This window comes from Sinohyriopsis cumingii, chromosome 15 (assembly GCF_028554795.1).
Source record: "Sinohyriopsis cumingii isolate HCF-2022 chromosome 15, ASM2855479v2, whole genome shotgun sequence".
Taxonomy (NCBI): domain Eukaryota; kingdom Metazoa; phylum Mollusca; class Bivalvia; order Unionida; family Unionidae; genus Sinohyriopsis; species Sinohyriopsis cumingii.
The window spans coordinates 26904245-26930603 of record NC_142975.1 but is presented as its reverse complement, the minus strand read 5'-3'; the positions used below and the strand labels follow the sequence as shown (position 1 = coordinate 26930603).

The 26359-nt window shown below is 40.0% G+C and overlaps 1 protein-coding gene across 1 annotated transcript in view; it reads right to left on the bottom strand.

Moving 5' to 3' along the window:
• The window catches only part of LOC149781449 (DIS3-like exonuclease 2), a 183971-nt gene that overhangs the window by 24684 nt on the left and 132928 nt on the right, over positions 1-26359 (bottom strand). Inside the window, exons 21-22 of the mRNA XM_089935531.1 lie at positions 23214-23303; positions 16257-16404 (exon numbers count right to left, since the gene is read on the bottom strand). Coding sequence (XP_089791657.1) covers positions 16257-16404; positions 23214-23303 — 238 coding nt within the window. The remainder of the gene's footprint in view (positions 1-16256; positions 16405-23213; positions 23304-26359) is intronic.

Below are 26359 nucleotides of genomic sequence, written 5' to 3'. Positions count from 1 at the left end.
GAAACATTCGTAAAACATCTAACGAAACAGTACATATCTCATCCCAGATGATAACCTCAGGAATAAATTTTTCGCCCATTCGATCAGGAGTCCACTCACCACCGCTGTATCGAAAAAAGCTGTGATAAGTAACGGTGTCAACATTTCGTTGTTTTATCTCTCGCGCTAGTCTATGGGTCGGTGTAAGCACGATTATACTTGCCCGCGTTCGAAATAATTCAATTGCCCGAGTCGTCTTTCCTGACCCGCCACAGCCGCTTAAATAAACTGTTTTGTGCCTACAAATTGGATCAGAACACGGTGGTGCATTAGACCATTCTGACAATTTATCACCGCTTAAGTAATTGTTCTCAACGGTGACATCTGCTGACGGGGAATAATCGCGTCGTATTTCATTTTTAATTCTCCATGTACCCCAACTCTCGTCCGGACTAGTAAACTCGGCTACGTTTTCCTTATACTTCGCGTCTATGTAAAATGAATCAACGGCTACTCTAACCGCGGTGTCGGGAAATCTATTTATCATCGAGAATAAATTGATAGCGGCGTAACCCAGCATAGATGCCCTCAAATGCGGGTATGCCGGGCTGTCTCCATCGCTGTAGGTAACAACTGTGCCCAACTTTGTTCCATTGGACAAGAAAACTGTTTTGCAGTTCACGTATTTATTTTTCGCCACTGCGTCCTTGATTACGAAATCATATTCTGCGTCATCTATAATCAGCCGTGAGCAATATCGTTTGTAGTCGCAGTTTTTTCCACCTTGTGTGAACTTACCGATTATTCTTCTACCGAGATCTTTTGCCTCTCTGTTTCGTTGGTTGAATATCCTCCTGGACCATTCGACGATATATTCCTCGTCGGCATCAATCTGTTTTCTGGATTCGTCAATTATGCTATCTAGACGCTCCGGTTCTGGTAACCAGACTTCAGTCTGCGCCCGGTATGATATAATTGCGTCACTGACAATCAACGATACAAGCATGCTACAATCAATCATATACCGTAGCAGCGCTATTGGCAGCCACTTCTTTTCAGACATGTGTCTACCGATCCAAATATAGCAACAGCGATGAAGTCCTGCTGCGAATTCAAATGATACTATGCGAGCGAATCCGGTTAAATCAAAATCAGGCAGTGGTCCATTAATAGCAACACGAGTCATTTCATGTCTGGGGTGTCCAAATCGTTTGAAATACTCAGCGGCGGATCCATACCCGAGTAAACTCGCTGGATAACAGGCAACCATATCAACGGAAATCATAGCGTCGCGGTTGTATTCAGTGTTCCATAGTCCACCGTGATAATACTCCAAACAACTGGATTGTACATCCGGTAGAAATTCCTTGCGCGTTGGTCTCCACGCATTTTTCTTTGCTGCAACATGAGCCGCAACCGATGGAATCGTAAAACAATTTGTTAGCAGTTGTTCATCATGCTCTTCAAATTCCATGGCGGTTTTTTTCATCTTGTTGTGAAATGCTTCAGTGCGATATAATTCACCGTTTGGTCTTACAAACTGATCAAAGGTATCCGCATCGTTTTCAGCGCTGCGAAGTAACCACACTGATACAGGGTCGTTTTTACACAAACAAGCAATAGCATCAAATAGTTTCCTCTCCGCGAGAAAACTATCCTGTATAAATTCCTCGGGTATATACTTTACTGTTCTATCCCGTGGAAATATTGTGATCGCGGGCGTCCATGCGTGTTCGTTATGATCAATAATTTTGATTGGGGCCCCATTTGATTTATACTTCGATTCGTATAATACTTCACCGGTTATCGTTGTAACGGTTATTGGAAATCTCAACGATGTTTCTAATCTCGCTATGTCGCTGATGGTTGCTCCACGCTCTTTTACGGTTAGTTCCCACTGGTTGATTTTGCTACGTCGTAAATCAGTCAATTTGTTTCCTCGACATGCATTTGTAAAATGCTCTATTATTCGTTCTGCTACACAATTTATCCCCGTTGACTGTTTCATTGGTTTCAGTTTTCCGATATCAGGTTTCTTATTTAACGGGTATATTCCATAAACAACTGCTGTTTCAAGATACGCTCGTTCATAGTATGGTCTGTCAATTCCGGTTAACAACCCCGGCTTGGAGTCGCGGCTAACAATGACTGATTTCTTGTCGCTGAGAACTGGTTCAAATTTATCACGTATGATCCAATCACCTGATTCCACCCGGACAATGAATTTTACTCTAAAGAAATACTTGCTGGAGCCAAGTTGTGACATTATCGTTGCTGCGCGGTTGTCGTTCATGGTAGCATCAACAACGCCATCAATTCGAAATGTTGACCAACTGTGAGATGCCCCATCACGCTTGAATTCATTGATACAATCGCGTATTTTATTTAACAGGGTTCTATCGTTTATTAACGCTTTTGGTGCGTCCTTGAGGACTCTATCGAGATTAAACCTAATATTTTTCCAGGGCTTAATTGCTGCTAATCTCTCGAACTCATCCATATAATTAAAACAAGTATTTAAATGAAAGAATATAGTATAATGAATAAATGCAAATGGTTGATGATTGGGTCGACAACCCCGTGCAATAAATCATGTAGAGGCGAATTCTGCGGGTATCATTTACAAAGCGTTCGTAATGGTTCTCTTGGCCCCCTCCCGTGCTTGGTTTGCCACGTTGGTGTAAGAGGAAAATCGCAGTTGTGTATTAATTGCGGCGGAAAGCGATACAGGGAACTAAAACGCTATTATGACAAGCGAATTAAAAACGCCGTCATTGACCCCACCGCCTATTTCGTCATCAAAACTCCTCAAGACTACGTTGAAAGGTTCATAATTAAACCAAATAATAAATTAGACAAGTAGTATTATTATACAAATGGACCAAGAATTTCAGCCGCATCCCCTGCTCGTCAATTACGAGGCATCTCGAGACGGTGTTGTTAGAAATTGCAGGCTGAAGAAGCCGGTTGGTACCGTAAATAATCAGGGGTATTTGATGTTTAGTGCCGGAGGGAAGAAGTACTATGTTCATAGGATAGTATTTGAAGCATCGAGAATGGGCTTGTGATTGATCATATTAATAATAATAAGACTGATAATTCTCTTATAAACTTGCAAGCTATCTCGCAAAGTCAAAATACCAAAAAAGGCCAAACTGGTAAATACTCAAAGAAAGCAAAACCCGTAAAGTCATTTGATACAACAACTCACGAGGAAAAAATATTTCAGTCGATGAATGAGGCAGGAAAATATTTCGACATTTGTAGAGCCTCGATACGATTTGTTGCAGAAGGAATACAGAATTCAGCGATCTCAAAAAAGACCGGACGCAAAATTCGATTTTCGTATATAGATATGAAGTCACCGTGACAAGGTCACCGGCGCCTATGGCGCTGACGAAGTCGCCATGACAGTGCGAACGGTATCCTACGGTTAACACACCTCGGGGTTGATACACGGGGGTTTCATTTTTTTATTATTTAAAAACAAGATGTTTTATAAGAATATGAATATCGAAGACATCAATAATATATTAGCCGAGATTTCAAAATTGAAAAATCAAGGAATTGAATTATCTGATAGTCTCGACAGCGAAAAAATATTATCCGATTATGAGATTATTAACGAACAATCGAAACGGGGGCGTTTTACCCTGGCCCGCGAGTATTTTTTTATAAAACGATTACAACATACGATTAATGAAAACTTGTACCACAATGACGCAAATGCATTCATTGGACTATTTACTGCCGTTGAAATAATACGAAAAAAACTTGGACGTGTTTATGAACGACGCCGGGAGATTTCTAGTAAGATCAAAAACATTAGAAGGATTATAGACGGAGCCCCCGATGGCACACTGGGCGGGAAATTAGAAATTGCGGAGCAATTGCAATAATGGTAGGCGAATCACTTACTACTCGGCTAGCCAGAGAGCGGCTAGCAGCGCTTAAAAAGTTCATACCGTTACGAGACAGGGTCCGAGAACAACTTCAAACGCGGCAGCAACTACAAACTGATTTTGCTGTTGGAAGCGAACAACTCTTTGCCCCGGTAACTAAAGCGACCAAAGATGTTACGGCGGCAACAGAACGGGCAATATATGGAGATATTCCTAAGGAAGGCGAACGGAAAGAGGCGCCTCTTCTTCCTGTACTTGAAAAGATAGCAGCAGAGACAGAACAAACACAGCAACGGATAAAACAACTTTCCAGTGATATAAAAACCCAACGAGAGTATGAACGATTAGCTGATATTGATGATTCTGAACAGGGTGATGTTGGTGAACTTCAAAAATTTCCACTCAAAGAGGGATTTCCTTTGTAGATAAACTCACTGAAATGGCTATAACACAAATAAAACGACCTCAATTACTGAAATCCGACGATTATAGGGTTTTTGGTAATTTTGCCGCTCAAAGCTATCATTCAAGAAAAGACTTTTTAAAAGACGAGTATAAAAACAGTAATATAAAACGAGATGACTGGGTTAATTGGTTGTATAAAACGAATAAAGGGATTGATCGCTTGGATACAAAAGAACTGGGATATAAAGAATTTAAAAAAGGAATTGATGATTATGATATACGACAACAACAAGAACAGCGAAAAGGAGAAGTCCAAGAAAAACGTCAAAAAAAAGCTGGTTCTAAAAAAACAAGCGGAGAGGGGTATCCAAGTGGTAGTGGTCTAGTTGAAAACGCTAGTGTTACCTGTCCTGGTAGTGTTCTCAGTGATATATCACGGCTGGAAGTACTAATCGGAGGAAAACGAGCCGGAAATAACTCTCCGGAAATAATCAATGAGGCCGCTGATATTTGCAAGCGTTTATTTGCGGGCGGTATTATGGACATTAATGCATATCGAACGCTCATAGACGAGTTAGTGGATGATAAAAAAAATTATAAAATTATAAAATTGTCGTTTTTGTTAATTTTTGTTAATTTTTGGTCGATTTTTGTCAATTTTTGGTCGTTTTTTGTCGATTTTTACGGGTGAAAACCCCAGGAAATCATTTAGAGAAAATCGATGTTTTTCACCAAAAACCGGTAAAAACGACCAAAAATTGACAAAAAACGACAAAAAATCGACCAAAAACCGGAAAAAACCCGGATTTTTATCGAGGGTGAAAACCCCAGGAAATCATTTAGAGAAAATCGATGTTTTTGACAAAATTTATGATTCGGTGGTGGGGAGGGGGGGTTGATCAATCACTAATTGGAAAACTGGTGTTTTTATAATAAAGATGATCATACACTACAACCACGATAAACCAGTACTCGTCTACGTGGTAAACTCGCGATTGCCTGTTTACCGCGCGTACTATGGAGATGGTCTCGGTAGCACCATTGCGGGGTTATTTACAAGAATGGCTCCAAAAGTAGCGCCGTTAGCAAAACAATTAGGAATGAAGGCTATTGATGTTATTCGTGATAAGGGAATTGATGTTGCCGGAAAGGCGCTTTCAGCCGCGCGGGACAAACTAATGTCGTTGGTGAGATCCAAGGGATTTTTAAAAAGAAAACAGATGCCATCAATGACAGTGATGCCTGCAAATGTCAGTAAAGTAATAAATAACGCCGTGGAAGAAAAACTAGAGTCGTTGGCGGCGACGACTCCGCCAATGGCGACTTCGCCATCCGCCGATGCGGCAACCAACGCGCTCATGAACGCGATAGCGGGAAGTGGCCTTAAACAGAATTCAAAGAATTTACGACGAAAAAATCGCAATTGAAAACACCGACATGAATAATAATAAAATGTTTGCGCGAACCGCTGATCCCGCGTTTGATATGGATGCCCCAGTGCGCAGGGATGATTCTGTCCGTGATTATCAATTTTATTCTTATTATGCAGCGCAACCTGACCTACGATCGCGAATTGAACTTCAAGTCCAAGATACCAGTAAATATTTTTTGCCGTGTGAAGCGTTTATCGAAATTGAGGGAGAACTCGTGACAAATGCCGCCGATAATGCACCGTACGCAGACGACCCTCGTGTTCGAGTTGGTTTTGTCAACAACGGTATCATGGCGTTATTTGAGAGCGCCAGATATCTTATTGACGGGCGAGAAATTGAATCAATAGAACGCGAGGTTGATGTTGCAACGACGATAATTGGGTTAGCGAGATACTCGGATGATTATACAAGATCGGCGGGCCCATCTATGATGTTCGCAAAGGATACCACTAATAACGCTGATCATCTTCAGTACGTTAACGTGCTGACGGCAAGAGATAACGCAGTTGACCCACAGGCTGAAGCAGCCAATCCAGACCGCAGGGCAAGATCAGGCGCTGATTTCACTATTATAAAAAGTCTTAACGATAATTACAATCTAGGATTCGCAGCACGAGTAGCAATGTTGCAAAGACCACGCCGACAGTTTTCATGCGCGATTCCACTCCATCACATATTTGGATTCTGCAGAAATGTCAGAAAAGTTATCTATGGGGCTAAGCATACAATCGCGCTGACGCGAAGGGGCGATGATAACAATGCAATATGGCGTGCTGTTGGCGTCGCTGCCGGTAAAGTCATTTTAACTAAAATGGCATTGTGGATGCCGGTGCTGACTCCATCAGTTACCACGGAAGCACGATTGTTATCATTTATGGAACAGGGGGGAAAATCGTTGTTGAGTTGGCTAGCGGTAACAACTGATGCTAAAGAGGATAATGTCGCTGATACGTTTACATGGCACTTGGCGTCAAAACAGGGTGTTTCAGCCCCGCGTCATATATTCATAGCGCTACAGAATAGGGAACGATTGGGTAATCAAGAACGCAGCCATATGATATTTGATGAAGAATAAAAAGGGTGTTCAAATAGATTTCTCGGCCGCAGCGATTAAAAACATGGAAAAGACCGGCGGGATATTTCCGCTGTTAGCTGCGATTCCGGCATTGATTGCCGCGGCCGCACCAGCAGTGGCTAAGGCGGCGGCGTTGGGGGCCGTTGGTACCGCGGCGGGGATGGCATTAAAGAAGGCAACCGGGAAAGGCTATAAAAAAAACGACCCGTAGCCGGAAAGGGTCTAAGACTACCGGGAACCCCGTATTCATGGTACTCGGGAAAGGGTCTAAGACTACCGGGAACCGTTTATTAACTCCTATGTCTAATTTTGATTTAATAGACGCCGCAAACGCGTTAGCGATAAAAAACTTCAGAGGTGTTTTTATGAGGGATCAATTGCCGGCGGCACCAAGGAATATTGAAACCGGCATAATTAACCTCGATGGGTCCTCCGGAGCGGGAACTCATTGGGTTGCGTACGCGATTGATCCGCGTGCGATCGTCTATTTTGATTCATACGGGTTAGCCCCGCCGAACGAGTTCATGCGGTATATCCGGGCGTGTTCAGCCCGGGCGTGTTCAGCCCGGGTTTTTTATTCCACGCTGCCAACACAACAATTAAGTGACCCACCGATATGTGGCCGTGAGGTATTGAACGTACTCGTGGCGATTTCATCATCGCGAAAACCACCTCATGTGGTTGTAAACGAATACACTAGTGGGGTCGTAGAGGCCCGGCGGGTTAATTAGAAACACCGTTTTTTTTTACAATAATAATGATTGATATCTGGGGACGACCGGTTTCGGCGCTGAAAAAGTCCACGGAAACGCCCGCCACCGATGACATAAAAAAACTAATCGAGGATGAAATCGCTGATACGTTGAACCTAACAAGTGTTGACCCAGGTGAAATAGTCGTATTTCAAGACCGCCAGGGTAAATTGAAATCCAGTAATGTGTCGCTGGATGACGTTTTAATACGACAGCGTAATGCCGCCGAGGACACTATCGCGTTGTATACCAGCGACGGACGACTCAAACCGGGTGAACATCTATCGACGATAACATTAGTCAAAGACGGTTTTATAAGGTTGGATAAATCGGTGACCGAACTTGACGCGCAGGTGAAAAAATCTGCCACCGGGGTGAAAAAATCTGTCACCGATATACAACTCACTGCCGCTAGTTTTTTTTGGGACCCCGACGGTAACCGAACCGAATCTTGCAACAATAAAAAATACTATTTTGGAGTTTACGACGCTGTCGGGCCAATTTACCTCGTTACGAAAAAATGTTAACAGGATCGATGACAACTTTGATAAATTCCTTGGTAAAAAAAATACCAAACCGGATGAGATTACAATAACTATAAATGATATCACTGCGTATAGACAGGAAATAGAAACAATCAAAACTGATGTTGCAACGAACAAAAGGAGTGTAGACGTGCATGAACGGGAAATAGAAATAATCGGCGCTAATGTTGCAACGATCATAAATAATGTAGACTCGCATGGACGGAAAATAGAAACAATCAAAACTGATGTTACAATGATCATAAATAATATGAGCGCGCACACACAGGACATAATAACAATCAAAACTGATGTTGCAGCGGTCAAAAAGGGTGTAGACGCGCATACACAGGAAATAGGAACAATCAAAACTGATATTGAAGCGAACAAAAAAAATATAGACGCGTATTGGCGGGGAATAGGAATAATCAAAACTGATGTTGCAGCGAACAAAAAAGGCATAGACGTGCATACATATGAAATAGGAACAATCAAACTTGATGTTGCAGCAAACAAAAAAAGTATGACCGAGAATACACGGGAAATAGAAACAATCAAAACTAATGTTGCAGCGAACAAGAATAATATAGACGCGAATTGGCGGGAAGTAGGAATAGTTATAACTGATGTTGAAGCGATTAAAGACAGACTACCGAGAATGACAGAGCAACTCGAAAAAATAAAAATCCCTCATGAGAACACCATCAACACAGTATACACGATTCGGCATGGATCATTCGATTGGACTCCTACACAGAATACAGTAAATATTACCGCAACTGTTAAGGGCATTTATCGATTGACACTGGTTTCAATGATGCAGTTTAATATATTATCGTCGAGTTCATCCGGGTTTAACAATACAATATCAACAATCATTGACAAGGATGCAACTGAACGGTTTACAATTTATGCCGTTGATAGAAATTTAGCCGGGGCAAACATCACATGGTATGTGGAATTTGTAGCGGATCTAAGTAATTAAAAACACTAGCTCTTTTAAAATAAAATGACCACCAGGGTAATTGAATCAGAGGTATCACCGACGTCACATCAATATCGATTCGATACCGCAAAAGAATTCTCCGCGAATTTGAAAACGCTTTCCGAACAATACCGCGCAAAAATAAAAAAATACCGCCGAAAAATAACCGCCATCGACGCGGTCGTGTACTCGGTGTCGGGTATAGTAGCCGGTACCGGTGTTATTTTATCCACGGTGACCACGATAGCCCCGATCGCTGTTCCAATCGCTATCTCTGCGATGACAACAATTGCTGGAGTCGCCAACGCAATCACTAGGAAGATATCATCGTGTTTTCAGAAAAAACTCAACGAGTATACAGTAAAACATCAAATAGTATCCGACGCGTACTCGAAATTATCCGGGTTGATCTCGTTGTCGATTGATAATTTGTTCGTATCCGATGTTGAATTCTCCACGATGGTCCAGTTGTATAGCTCCGCGATGTCAAAAATCGAGGATTTTCAACTGGAAGCCGGAACCACTTCAATGGGTTCTGGTTGTTGAAATTAGACACTAAAGACAACGAATAATAATAATGTCGCTGAACCCCGAAGGGTTTCAATTACTTCAGCGGATCGCGGAGAATACCACTCCGGTACAAACAAGTATGATATCGATAACGTCAACGAAACCCGAATTCAGTGTGAACTTTCCATCACCGGTTCCAGTGAAGGAAATAGCGCTGGCAAAATTGCGAATATATCACAGTTGGCCTAATATCCGAGCGGACGCATTTAACGGACAACAACCTAATAACTCGCTGGTTTTTGCATGGACAAATAAGCCCGATGGGACCCCAGACTGGAAGGAGGTTACAATACCAACTGGGTCATACCAAATAGAACAAATCAATAAAGAATTTCAACGCAGGATAAAATCGATCACAGGAAAGGAATCAAAAATCGCTATTACGGTTCATGAACCGACGTTATCGTCGACGATTGAAATAAGCACACCGGGGTATATGGTTGATATTTATGGTAGTTCAATAAGAACCATACTAGGATGGCCTAAGAATCCACCTCATGAAACCCCCACGGACTTGCACACGAATGCGCAATCGTATCATGAGATTACCCCCCGGTATCGAACTGATTGGTCTATTATAAAAGGCGCGTTATTACCCAGTAGGTTTATATTTCAAGACAGGAATACCATGCAATGGCATTTTCCGTATAAGGAAACTCCTAAATTATCCGCCCTGGCCACAGTTGGTTTAAATGATATCACTGATGCGTTTGCCGAGATTAATCGTATTTGCCAATCACAACTAGAACAACTACGGGAAACAAAAGCACGAAAACACGTTGAGGTGTTAAATCAACTTATATCAGACATGGAATATATCAATGAACGAATCGTCGGGACAATATCCGCTAACAGCGATGATAATAAACAAAAATTCCTAACCGAGTATAATATCACAGAAGCCGATTTACCCAATTTCAAGTTTCCAGGATACAACGCGCCAGAACTAAGAAAGTCTCTTAATGATTTTCTCAGTCCATCAACTTATATCCTCAGACACGATAACGGAGAGGATGGTAGGCATATTGCTCCATACAACGTAAATATTGCATCGGTGATAGCGATCAATCTAGTGTGTGATGCTATCGAAGGGAGTTACCAGGTGGATACCAAGCAATCAAATCAAGCTCAACAGGGATATATCCTTTATTCATTTTCACCAACAGCCCCTCCGGGATTTTTAATCGTTGAGAGTCCAATTAATCCCGTCTATATGCGATGCCATAATCGGTTTTTAACGAGAATTAATTTTAGACTTACCGATCAGTAAAATAACCTAATTGATCTACAAGAGGAGGAGTTAGTGATCACTCTGTTTGTAAAATCATAGCAGCAGAGGGGGCGATGACATCGACGCGGTCGTCGATGTGTTTACCGGACGCTGACGACGCTGAGATCGGCGCGCAGAAGGTATTAATTAAACCAAATGACGATTGGACGATCCCCCGACGACGACGTCGTTTTTTTTTTACCGGGCGCTGACGACACTAGATCGTTGAGTTGCAGAAAGTATTAATTAAGCCAAATGACGATTGGACAAAATGTCGGATTCGCCCCCTCTGCTGCTGGATTGACTGTACAAATATTGAGTTGCAGACTACAGGGTATACAGTCTACATGACCAGCTTCATTACATGAGTGTTTAGACTGGCTATACAAATATGGAGTTGACTACTTGGTAAACAGTCTACTTGGCCAGTTTCATTACATGGGTGCATAGCTGGATTGACTATCCCTTTACCTCATAGAGCATAGTTACAAAGTGCAGTGCACTATAAATAGAACACCTGTTACCTATTCGACTCCATACGCATAGGCCTGCCTCTTAACTGTTAAGCATTGTAGTGTATAATGTTACGTTTAACAGCAATTTTAACCATTTTACATATTTGGTACACATTTATTATGTGTGGAAAAATTTAAGAGTAAAGTCCAATTGTTATAGCTGTGTAATTATTTTTCATGGAAGAATTTTTTATGTGCTTTAAAATCTTGAGAGAACTTGTTCACTGTCATGTCAGTGAGACCATGTGACCAACAGTAGCTGCCATTTCTCATACTTGAAATTTACAAGTTTTTTTGTCTGCGTCTACATCACTAAGTCATCTGAATTTGATAATTTATAAAAACTAATTGCTGTGTACATCAATATCAGAGCCTTTACCTAAGTTAATGAAGCTTTCATAGTTGTGATTCTAATCATGAAAACTTCGTAAATACTGAATGAAATCCACGACCTCCATTTTGGACAGTGTAAATTATGAACCAGTTACTTTAAATAGCAGATATTGACCAGAGCATAAACAGTGACCACGTGATCTGAATGTAATTGTCATTCGCAGATATAAATGTAGTATTTAATAGGGGGGTTTTCCCCGAAGGTGGTGCTATGAAAACCGGCTTAAAATGGCTGATGTTTACAGCAGACGCTTCCATGCAAATGGAGTAGACACATCAAAAGGCGCTTTCATCAAATGGAGTAGAGGTGTCCAAAGGCACTTGCATGAGGTAAAGGGCTATACAAATATGGAGTTGACTACAGGGTAAAGTCTACTTGACCAGTTTCATTACATGGGTGTTTGGATTGACTATACAAAAATGGAGTTGACTACAGGGTATACATTCTACGTCATCAGTTTCATTACATGAGTGTTTGGATCGACTATACATATGGACTATACATATATGGAGTTGACTACAGGGTAAACAGTCTACATGTCAACCAGTTTCATTACACGAGTCTTGGGATTGACTATAAAAATATGGAGTTGACTAAATGGTAAACGGTCTACTTGGCCAGTTTCATTACATGGGTGTTTGGAATAATGACTGTACAAATATGGAGTTGAGTAAATGGTAAACAGTTTACTTGACCAGTTTCATTACATGAGTGTCTGGATTGACAATACAAATATGTTTATGAAAAGTAAACACATGATCCAAATAGCAATTGCACATCAACTTACTGAGGAGTTCCACATCATCCTTCAAACATTCTGGCAAAAAATCCATAAATTTAACTCACAATTACTTGTAATATATCTCAATAACATAATTTTTCATGACTTCGCTGAAAATGCACTATTTTCTCCTGACTTTGATCAATATTTGCAAACTAAAGGGTTTTTCCAGTCAGGAATGAACCTATTCTTTCTCCTTGGATTTTTCCCTACATACCAGTAGCAGTAATCTACATGACCAGAATCTGATTGGAAGAAATCTACCACACAGTAACCTACATGACCAAAATCTGATTGGAAGAAATCTACCACACAGTAACCTACATGACCAAAATCTGATTGGAAAAAATCTACCACAGAGTAACCTACATGATCAAAGTCTGATTGGAAGAAATCAACCACACAGTAACCCACATGACCAAAATCTGATTGGAAGAAATCTACCACACAGTAACCTACATGACCAAAGTCTGATTGGAAGACATCTATCACACAGTAACCTACATGATCAAAATCTGATTGGAAGAAATCTACCACACAGTAACCTACATGACCAAAATCTGATTGGAAGAAATCTACCACACAGTAACCTTCATGACCAAAATCTGATTGGAAGAAATCTACCACAGTGTAACCAACATAACCAAAATCTGATTGGAAGAAATCTACCACACAGTAACCCACATGACCAAAGTCTGATTGGAAGAAATCTACCATACAGTGATCTACATGAAACTTAACATTTAGGTAGTAGTCATAATGAAAGAGTTATTATTTAGCATGAGTAATCTAACAGATGAGATTCCATAAAGGAGTATTCTATATAAATTTAATCAAGGAACTCAGCAAATATTTATCAGTTCAAAATCATGAAAAGTTACCAATGGTTGAAACTCCATATATCTCATCTAAATTCAAAAAGTCTTTTTAACAATGTACAATCTGCATATCACCCTTACTACAGTACTGAAACTACTCTTCTAAAAGTAGTTAATGACATTCTCTCTGCGTTGGATAGTGGAAAGATTACAGTCCTCACCCTCCTTGATTTGTCTGCAGCATTTGACACAATAGACCATGATATATTACTTCACTGTCTCCAGCATGTATTTGGCATTCATGATACAGCCTTACTGTGGTTCAAGTCCTACTTGGTCAACAGGACACAGATTGTGTCTGCAAATGGAATACACTCCAGCCCAGTGATCTATGTTGTGGTGTTCCACAGGGGTCTGTTGTTGGACCTGTTCTCTTCATTCTGTACACTCAGTCACTCTCAAGTGTCATAGATCATCATCCTGTGGCTCACCAACTGTACGCTGATGACACCCAAATATACAAATCTAGCCACCCAACTGAAGTTGATGCTACCATCCAAGGTGTAGAGAGGTGCATTTCTGATGTGAAATCATGGATGACATGTAACAAGCTGCAGATGAATGATGATAAAATTAAGGCCATTCTGATCACAACACAAAGACTTTCTCATTCACATCCTTTACCTCAAACAATAAATATCAGCAACACCAACATTAAATTCACACAATCAGTATGAAACCTAGGTGTTACTCTGGACAGTACTCTCACATTGCACCAACATGTCATGAACATATGTAAGGCTGCATATCTTGAGCTGAGACACATCAGCTCAATTCGCAAATATCTTTCAGTTGATGCCACTAAAACACTTGTGTGTTCATTAGTACTTTCAAGACTGGACTATTGTAACTCAATTCTGTCTGGTTCATCTCAATATCTGCTCCAGAAACTTCAAAAAGTTCAAAACACAGCTGTTCAGATCATACTTAGAGTACCACGATCAGAGCACACATCCCCGCTGCTCTGTACCATACACTGGCTATCCATTCAATCCAGAATCAAACACAAAATTTGTTCTCTGTGCTACATTTCACTGTCGGACTCTAGTCCAACATACCTATCCGACCTCACCCATGTGTACACACCAGCAAGATACTTATGCTCCTCTTCTGACAATCGTACGCTCATTATTCCCACTATGAAAACAAAGTCATATGGACAGCATTCTTTTGCATACCAGGGCCCAGCAATGTGGAATGAATTGCCCACTTAACTTAGACACAAAGACACAGTGATCACATTCAAGAATGCTCTCAAAACTCACTTATTTCGACTGCAAGAACAAACTTAAAGACTGAATAATGTTTCCTACCTTAAATATTCTCAGCATGTTTTTTAATGTTTTCTAATTTCATGGTGTTTCTTTTTGTAATCATAGCATTATATGTTTTTTATCTTATAGGTGTTGTCTAATATTGTAAAGCGCTTAGAGCTTCTAAAGATTAGGTGCTATACAAAGTCCTCATTATTATTATTATTATTATTATTATTATACTGTAATTAAATAAAAAAGAACAAAGGGACAAAGGTTATTCAAAATACTGTGTCTTGTGTTATGTATATATAATTTATATTGTGTGCCTAACTTTTGTATATGACTGTATGTTGTAAACAGAATGTTTACATAGCAAGAGTTCAAAGTCTTTTTTACAGTTAGACTTGGATTTTCCATCGGAAATCTTCAGATTCTGTTGTTATCATAAGGTCAAGCAAAAATGTGTATACATAGGGATTTTATAAAGAAATAATTCATTCTGTGTCAAAACAGTCTGCCAGATATAAATTGAGATGAATTATTTATTTAAAATATTCACTGGAATTACTAAATTACTCACTGACTTTTGGATTAATACATTACGTTAGATTTTTATGAACTCATTCAAAGATAAAGATGTGTTATATCAGAACATTTAGGACTACTGGAATTCATTCAGAACAATCCATATTATTGGACTTGTGACAGGACATTTAGGACTACTGGAATTCATTCAGAACAATCCATATTATTGGACTTGTGACAAGACATTTAGGACTACTGGAATTCATTCAGAACAATCCATATTATTGGACTTGTGACAGGACATTTAGGACTACTGGAATTCATTCAGAACAATCCATATTATTGGACTTGGGACAGGACATTTAGGATTACTGGAATTCATTCAGAACAATCCATATTATTGGACTTGGGACAGGACATTTAGGACTACTGGAATTCATTCAGAACAATCCATATTATTGGACTTGTGACAGGACATTTAGGACTACTGGAATTCATTCTGAACAATCCATATTATTGGACTTGTGATGGGACATTTAGGACTATTTGGAATTTATTTCACAATGTTGATTTTACTTGAATTGTGGTTTCATTTTCTTTCTGTTTTAAATATTTTAGGACCTAGAGTTGTAACGCTTGAACCAGGAACCATGCTACACTCCACTCCAAGACTTTCCAGTAATATTAAACACTGAGCCCACTCCAAGGCTTTCAAATACAGAAAGTGTAAAACATTTATTCAGAATATATGTACATGTATTTGATAAACAAAAATTTAAAAATAAAGATACAGTTTTATAGTTTTACCTCCAACCTGCATATAGATTATAACCAGTTGTTACTGGTATATACTTTATAAAATATATTCTGGCTTTATCAGTTACTCGGATATGGATAATTGCATTGATATTAAACTGTAAATTAATATTTTTTCACAATAAACTGAGCTTTGTTCTGTGTAAAAGACTTCTGGACAAGCAACACATTAAGTGTAACAATAGTCTAACCTTACCTAGAGCTGCAGCTAAAAGTCTGTGCACAAGGATGTCTGGATAACGTCTGATAGGGCTGGTGAAGTGTGTATACAATGGAACATTCAAGGCATAGTGATGGTACAGGTTTTCATCATCCAAACTTCCAGCACAAAAATACTTCGCATTCTAAAAAGGCATCACATGGTTGAAACAGCTGTTGCAAGGCAATATTCACAAAGTCTGTGAAATAATTGCTGATTAAATTAGGTTAATTCAATAGTCATATCTGACTACATAAGAACAAGAATACCAAGACTTACACCATTGTCTGCCTGCCCCATGTTTTACAGTCCTCTATGTGGCTACTAAGAGGGCATGCTTGAGTCTGACCAAAGGGTTTCAATGACCTGAACTTTAGGTCAAGTTATGTGGTCTTACAGTTCAGAAACAATTTATTTTCTGATTAGTATTGCTATGACTATGACATCAACCTTATATCCCAGAATCAATAGATTTCTCTATTGTGCTCAAAGAAGGCCATCTGCAATGTTTTGTTAACTAACTTACTCTAAAACAGACATTATTCTGCAAAAAGACAGGTTTCATTGAACAAAAATTAACCTAACCTTGATTTTTATAACCCCAAAATCAATAGTCCTCTTACGTACCTTATGTGCTAGTCCTCCACAAATGTAGGTCATGTGCATAGTCTATGCAAAAGCATTTTCTCTACTGGATGCAGTGACTGTGACCTTTGATTCCTAAAATCAATTTCAGGCTTCTTTCATACACAATGTGCAAGTCATCCACAAACTTCAGTGAATGTACTTCACAGATCTAGAAATCTTTCTATAGAAATAATTTTTCTTTTTGTTGCATTGACTTTGAATGTTGACCTTTTGACTTCAAAATCAATAGGATTCTTCCTTACCAAAAGTGCAAGCAATCCATAAAATTTGTGACGTGGACACAAGTTTTCTTCTTTCATTCACATGACCTTGACTTTGTATTTTTTAAATCCCAAATGGAAGCTGTCCACAAAGTTTGGTCTGGCTCCATGATATGGAACTAATGTTATTGTGTGAAATTTGTTTAAATCTTTCAATCACTGTAATCTTTAGTTTTGACCTCTTGGTGCAACTTTAATAGGCTTCTTCACCACCTCATTGCAAACCATCAACCTAGTTTGGTCTGGATATGTGAAAGTAGAACCAATGGTAATGTTATTTTGCAGAATCATTTCTCTTCTTTCATTCATGTCAGCCTTGACCTCTGGCCCCAAAACTGATAGACTTTATCCTTATCTCAAGGGCATCTACAAAATTATTTCAGGTATAGAACTAAAGTTAGTATGCGAAAAACCATTTTCCTTCTTTTAGTAACAATGACCATGATCTTCAATCCTTTGGCCAAATCATTTGGATTCTTCCTTACCCAAGTGCAAGCCATGCATTAACTTTGGTAACTGCAGATGGTGCAGAACTTAAATTAATGCACAAAAACAAAACTGATAACTGATGAACATCACATTATAACATACTCAACCAAACAGCATGTTTTCTAGAATGTAATCAACTATTAGATAGCTTACCTCTATGAGTAGTCTCCAGTACAACCATTAATTGTATCAAACAGAAATAATACCATACAAAAATGTATCCACACATTGAAGTCTAGACTGTTTTTCTAACTTTGTGTGCCTTTATATCTCTGCATTGTAAATTGACACTATATTGCATGCATTGTGCTAACATGACACACACACACACACACACTGGGCATACAATACATAAAACAACAAAAAGTACAAACCATCATTTTTTTAAATATCAAAGTAGAGGTAGGATAAAGATTATTATAAACAAAATGAATTTTGGGTGACTGCCAGTATTACACCACACCACAGATACCAGATTTTACAGGGTGAAAGTCATAGGCTTTGTGTGACTGCCAGTGTTACACCACACCACAGATACCAGATTTTACAGGGTGAACGTCATAGGCCTTGGGTGACTGCCAGTATTACACCACACCACACATGCCAGATTTTACAGGGCGGAAGTCATAGGCTTTGGGTGACTGCCAGTATTACACCACACCACAGATGCCAGATTTTACAGGGTGAACGTCATAGGCTTTGGGTGACTGCCAGTATTACACCACACCACAGATGCCAGATTTTACAGGGTGGAAGTCATAAGCTTTGGGTGACTGCCAGTATTACACCACACCACACATGCCAGATTTTACAGGGTGGACGTCATAGGCTTTGGGTGACTGCCAGTATTACACCACACCACACATGCCAGATTTTACAGGGTGGACATCATAGGCTTTGGGTGACTGCCAGTATTACACCACACCACAGATGCCATATTTTACAGGGTGGAAGTCATAAGCTTTGGGTGACTGCCAGTATTACACCACACCACACATGCCAGATTTTACAGGGTGGACGTTATAGGCTTTGGGTGACTGCCAGTATTACACCACACCACACATGCCAGATTTTACAAGGTGAACGTCATAGGCTTTGGGTGACTGCCAGTATTACACCACACCACAGATGCCAGATTTTACAGGGTGAACGTCATAGGCTTTGGGTGACTGCCAGTATTACACCACACCACACATGCCAGATTTTACAGGGTGGACGTCATAGGCTTTGGGTGACTGCCAGTATTACACCACACCACAGATGCCAGATTTTACAGGGTGAACGTCATAGGCTGTGGGTGACTGCCAGTATTACACCACACCACAGATGCCAGATTTTACAGGGTGGAAGTCATAGGCTTTGGGTGACTGATAGTATTACACCACACCACAGATGCCAGATTTTACAGGGTGAACGTCATAGGCTTTGGGTGACTGCCAGTATTACACCACACCACAGATGCCAGATTTTACAGGGTGGAAGTCATAGGCTTTGGGTGACTGCTAGTATTACACCACACCACAGATGCCAGATTTTACAGGGTGAACGTCATAGGCTTTGGGTGACTGCCAGTATTACACCACACCACACATGTCAGATTTTACAGGGTGGAAGTCAAAGGCTTTGGGTTACTGCTAGTATTACACCACACCACACATGCCAGATTTTACAGGGTGAATGTCATAGGCTTTGGGTGACTGCCAGTATTACACCACACCACACATGCCAGATTTTACAGTGTGGAAGTCATAGGCTTTGGGTGACTGCTAGTATTACACCACACCACAGATGCCAGATTTTACAGGGTGAACGTCATAGGCTTTGAGTGACTGCCAGTATTACACCACACCACAGATGCCAGAATTTACAGGGTGGAAGTCATAGGCTTTGGGTGACTGCTAGTATTAAACCACACCACACATGCCAGATTTTACAGGGTGAACGTTATAGGCTTTGGGTGACTGCCAGTATTACACCACACCACACATGCCAGATTTTACAGGGTGGAAGTCAAAGGCTTTGGGTGACTGCTAGTATTACACCACACCACAGATGCCAGATTTTACAGGGTGAACGTCATAGGCTTTGGGTGACTGCCAGTATTACACCACACCACAGATGCCAGATTTTACAGGGTGGAAGTCATAGGCTTTGGGTGACTGCTAGTATTAAACCACACCACACATGCCAGATTTTACAGGGTGAATGTTATAGGCTTTGGGTGACTGCCAGTATTACACCACACCACAGATGCCAGATTTTACAGGGTGGAAGTCATAGGCTTTGGGTGACTGATAGTATTACACCACACCACAGATGCCAGATTTTACAGGGTGAACGTCATAGGCTTTGGGTGACTGCCAGTATTACACCACACCACACATGCCAGATTTTACAGGGTGGAAGTCATAGGCTTTGGGTGACTGCTAGTATTACACCACACCACAGATGCCAGATTTTACAGGGTGAACGTCATAGGCTTTGGGTGACTGCCAGTATTACACCACACCACACATGTCAGATTTTACAGGGTGGAAGTCAAAGGCTTTGGGTTACTGCTAGTATTACACCACACCACACATGCCAGATTTTACAGGGTGAACGTCATAGGCTTTGGGTGACTGCCAGTATTACACCACACCACACATGCCAGATTTTACAGGGTGGAAGTCATAGGCTTTGGGTGACTGCTAGTATTACACCACACCACACATGCCAGATTTTACAGGGTGAACGTCATAGGCTTTGGGTGACTGCCAGTATTACACCACACCACAGATGCCAGATTTTACAGGGTGGAAGTCATAGGCTTTGGGTGACTGCTAGTATTAAACCACACCACACATGCCAGATTTTACAGGGTGAACGTTATAGGCTTTGGGTGACTGCCAGTATTACACCACACCACACATGCCAGATTTTACAGGGTGGACGTCATAGGCTTTGGGTGACTGCTAGTATTACACCACACCACAGATGCCAGATTTTACAGGGTGGACGTCATAGGCTTTGGGTGACTGCCAGTATTACACCACACCACAGATGCCAGATTTTACAGGGTGGAAGTCATAGGCTTTGGGTGACTGCCAGTATTACACCACACCACAGATGCCAGATTTTACAGGGTGGACGTCATAGGCTTTGGGTGACTGCCAGTATTACACCACACCACATATGCCAGATTTTACAGGGTGAACATCATAGGCTTTGGGTGACTGCCAGTATTACACCACACCACACATGCCAGATTTTACAGGGTGAACGTTATAGGCTTTGGGTGACTGCCAGTATTACACCACACCACAGATGCCAGATTTTACAGGGTGGAAGTCATAGGCTTTGGGTGACTGCTAGTATTACACCACACCACAGATGCCAGATTTTACAGGGTGAACGTCATAGGCTTTGGGTGACTGCCAGTATTACACCACACCACACATGCCAGATTTTACAGGGTGAACGTTATAGGCTTTGGGTGACTGCCAGTATTACACCACACCACATATGCCAGATTTTACAGGGTGAACGTCATAGGCTTTGGGTGACTGCCAGTATTACACCACACCACACATGCCAGATTTTACAGGGTGAACGTTATAGGCTTTGGGTGACTGCCAGTATTACACCACACCACAGATGCCAGATTTTACAGGGTGGAAGTCATAGGCTTTGGGTGACTGCTAGTATTACACCACACCACAGATGCCAGATTTTACAGGGTGAACGTCATAGGCTTTGGGTGACTGCCAGTATTACACCACACCACAGATGCCAGATTTTACAGGGTGAACGTCATAGGCTTTGGGTGACTGCCAGTATTACACCACACCACACATGCCAGATTTTACAGGGTGAACGTTATAGGCTTTGGGTGACTGCCAGTATTACACCACACCACATATGCCAGATTTTACAGGGTGAACGTCATAGGCTTTGGGTGACTGCCAGTATTACAGGTACAGTTCATAGTTTTATTTAGCTTGATTAGCCACTACATCTGAGATCAGTCCACTCATCTAATAGTGTCTTTAGATCATGATGTCAGTTTGTATGTGCCATGACATTATATCAGTACCATTTATTAGAGAGTACAATGACATCGAGCTGTTCAATTTATATTTGATTTATTATCCTTAATAATGACATGATCTACACCAGCCAGTTCAAAATATTTGTTAAATGAAGCCCATTGCTTGCCTGACAAAATTAGACACTGACCAGTTCTTCATACAAAAGTGTTCCTGAAAAAGCTCCACTGAACAACATTATTCCTAATGCACTCGCCATAACTATATATAGTTAACAACTAGCTGTAAAACAAGGCAATGACAGAGTGTGAGCTGCATAATTTTTAAAGCCATACCTATAAAGCAAATAAATGGATAAAACTAGGGCATGGGCCGGATCCAGCCGGCATGCTGTTTTTGGCCCATCCCTGGTGTTAACTATCAGGATATACAGTAGAGTAGTTAACATATCAAGTTTGACACTGAATAAACATGGTTGGCCTTTAAATAATATTATGCTGTACAAAGCATGGTGGAAGAATATATGTCAACACAAATACTTAACCTATCTTATTAAAACATAAAATATAGGTCACAGTGACCTTCTTTGGTTGGAATGAAAAAGTACTAGCAGAGATGCATCCTTGTCATGATTTTAATCATGAACATCACCCAATAAATGAACTTTAAACACAAAGTCAATGAAGCATGAAATATAGTTCCCAGAGAACAATTTTGCAATAAGCATGGCACAATCCTGAAGATGTACTGCTTTGCAAGATGTCCTGATTATAGGTATGTTATTATTCAAAAAGCATGCCAGAAACTAATGCGGTCATGATCTCAATGTCACCAAAGCCATTAAAAGATATTACAGAGGTAATGATTATAGGTGTGTCACTGGATAGTTATACATGAGAACTAAGCAGGACTGTTTACTATTAATGGATATATATCATTGCTATAAAGAAAAGTATCTCTCTACCTCTCTGTCTTCTACTGTTTTTCTTTGCTAAGATTGCTAAACATTGTTTTTGAAAATATCAGGGGTGGGGTTGGTTGGTTAAAAAGTAGTTTTACATCTGACATATCATGTTATGGCAGATATAACTGTTTAGAGGTGAGCTAAAAATCTCATTTACAGATGACTTATTTACATTTCTAATGTGAATATTTACATTGCTGCATCTCTCATCTAAAACTTAATATCTGCACTAGGGTGAATATATAGGGAAATTTTGCTGGGTTCCAAGTCTGGGTACCTGGCTGGGTCAGTTTTTAATGGGTTGGGATTCTCCACTCCCATTTTGTCCAGTTTACCCCCCCCCCACCTCACCCTTATTTTTGTCCACCAAAAATCAAGGTGTTTTTTTTATTACTGCTAGGGATGGGGGACCAACAAGGGAAGATTACATTTTTATCTTAAAACCTGGCCAGACCAGGTATTTCTAGTAAATACAAACCTGGTCTGGTCTGGGTGATCAGGAAGAGTACTCAACCATCCCTAATCTGCATTAATGAACCTATAAGATATGAGTTGTTCCTTTTACCTGCATTGGTTTAGCACAAAGTGAAACCATAACCTGCATGCGTGCCACTGAGAACTCATCATCTGGGTTGGAATAGCTCCAAAGTGTTCGCTGAAATTCAAATAAATACCAGAAATTACTCTGTAAATCATGCAATTGCAATGTATGTGTGAGTGTGTGATTTGGATTTTTAATGTAGCTTTAAAAACATTTCAGTCATATTGCTACAATGTCTGCAGTGTGGCAGCTTATAGTGATGTCTATCACTGGGGCATGTAACATGATGTCCCACACAGTCAAATTATCCTGACACCAGGCCGACCAGTCCTAACACTAACCTCTTAAAGTCAGGTAGCCGTTAGTACCATTTTTATAAGTCTTTGGTATGACTCAGCTGGGGATCGAACCCATGACCTCCCGCATCTGATGTGGAAGCTCTAACCACTAGGCCACTAGAGCAGTCAAATTGCAATGTATAAAATAAATCTCAAGAAATTTTAAGTATGAGAAAACAAGTGTTTTACAAAATGTCTCACTTGTGAATGAAAACAAACAATGCAGCAAATATAACTTTCAAAACCTTTATACAGGACCTGAATATTGCTGATGTAGCAGATATGACCATCACAATTTTTAACACAGAACCTGAAAATTGCTGATGTAGTAGATATTACTTTTAAATATTTGAACACAGGACCTAGAATACTACTGATGTAGCAGATATGATCTTCAAACACTTGAACATAGGACCAGAATATTGCTCATATAACCAGGCTTCATTCCAGAAATTGACAAACTAGGCTCCAACCTCCCTTTCTGGGTAAAGAGTGGTGCCATTAAGAAGGAAAGAGGGGTCACAAAGTTCTTACCTAGTTGATTGGCTGTTTTATTTTTACCTAGAGTCTAGGATTTTCATCTGATAAATTGGATTCCATGGAGTTCAAACAAAAACAATTAATCATACGTTCTCAGTTAATTCTAATTCCAGAAATTTATAACTCATTTACAGTAACAGACACAGTTCATATCCCTGAAGAGCAGTACTAACTCAAGTTGAGAACATTCTTCTGTCCTTCTATCCTGCAATGCTTTGGTGCACTTTCAAATTGGACAATATAATAATAATAATAATAATAATAATAATAATAATAATAATAATTTTTACAACTGCATGTGTACATATATAAAATGCAACATTTTTACAAGATGAGATGTCTGACTAGACAACAACAAAAAAATGCTGTTAAAAACTAAATAATTGATCTCCTGCTACAATAAAATAAACACAAGGCTTTTAAGATGAGTACATACAGGATTCATAAAAATAGTAGTAGCAAACGTGTAAAACATAACAGGTGAGTACATGGTATGACAAAGTTTTAAGGAGTAGTAGTTCTGAATTAAACAAAATCAAATAAATGATGGTTTCTGTAGATGTTGACTAAGAAGCCTTTTGAAAGCTTGGCATGAGTCAGCTGACTTTATATAAGGTGGTATGGAATTTTATAGTTTGGCTCCAGAAAAAGCAAACTTTTTTTATAAAACTTTGGATAAACTGTTGTTTGATATGGATCTTTGCTCATACATGTGTATAGTTTTGACAAATTTAAAGTTACATTTAAGATAACCCTTTTGAAGCTGAGTTCTCTGTGGAAATGGAAGCCTCTTAGTAGTGTAAGAAGATTTGTTTATGGTGTATCTAAATCAGCATCAAGAATAACTCTAGCTGTTCCTTTTTGTATAACTTTAAACAAGATCTGAATATTGCTGATGCAGCAGTTATGACTTTAAACATGACCTGAATACTGCTGATGCAGCTTTTTAAACAAGACCTGAATATTGCTGATGCAGCAGGTATGACTTTAAATATGACCTGAATATTGCTGATGCTGCAAGGTGAAAATGCACGATATTTTGTAATATACATGTATCACTGAAATGATTTCACATAAGTTGATTGTTACATGTTTAAATTTGCATTTTTTATATGTTCTGGCTTCCTGTATTAGGGGACAAAATTTTCAACTTGCATCTCCTGAAATAACAGTGTAATTGCTAAATATCTCCATGCAGGAATGGTAATTTAGTGAACCTATGATAAATGATGAAATACAAGTAAACCTTTTGTTGGCATTGGCAATTTTCCTTCTAACATTTCCATCAGATTTTTTAGACATTTAACTTTTATTATCAATAAAGTTTAATACTTTAATTTGATTATTATTACTACAAAGAAAGTTTCACCAAAAGGTGGAAGGAACACTTCTCCAACGTACTGAACATGCCCTCCACCGTAGACTCTGCAGTGTCAGATGCAATTGTCCTGAAGCCAACTATCTTGGACCTGGACTTGCCCCCTACCACAAAAGAAGTTGAGTGAGCCATCAAAATGATCAGTTCTGTTAAGGCACCAGGCATGGATGGAATTCCTGTTGAACACTTCAAAGCAGCTGGTCCTAAGGTGCTTGAGGCACTGCACAGCATCCTGATCAGCATTTGGGAGGAGGAGTCCATGCACAGGAGTTCAAAGATGCAATGATTGTCACCTTATACAAAAACAAAAGGAAAAAAGCTGACTGCAGCAACTATCAAGGCATATCACTCCTTTCAATTGCAAGCAAGAAGCCATACTGCCAGAGACCCAATGTGGCTTCAGACCATCTGGTCAGTAATGTCTTGGAAGCTATACTGCCAGAGGCCCAGTGTGGCTTCAGACCATCTGGTCAGTAATGTCTTGGAAACTATACTGCCAGAGGCCCAGTGTGGCTTCAGACCATCTGGTCAGTAATGTCTTGGAAACTATACTGCTGGAGGCCCAGTGTGGCTTCAGACCATCTGGTCAGTAATGTCTTGGAAACTATACTGCTGGAGGCCCAGTGTGGCTTCAAAAGTGCACTGAATAATACATGAACTTCTATGGTGTCTTCATAGACCTCATAAAGGCCTTTGATACAGTTAACAAAGATGTACTATGGGTCATCTTAGCACGACTTGGTTGCCCTAGGAAGTTCATTAAGATGATCCGACTTTTCCATGACAACATTATGGGACTCATTCTCTACAACAGGATGTCTCTAAGCCATTCAACATTTCTAATGGCATGAAGCAGGATTGTGTTCTCACCCCAGTGTTAAACCTATTCTTCGCATGTGTCCTGAACCATGCTA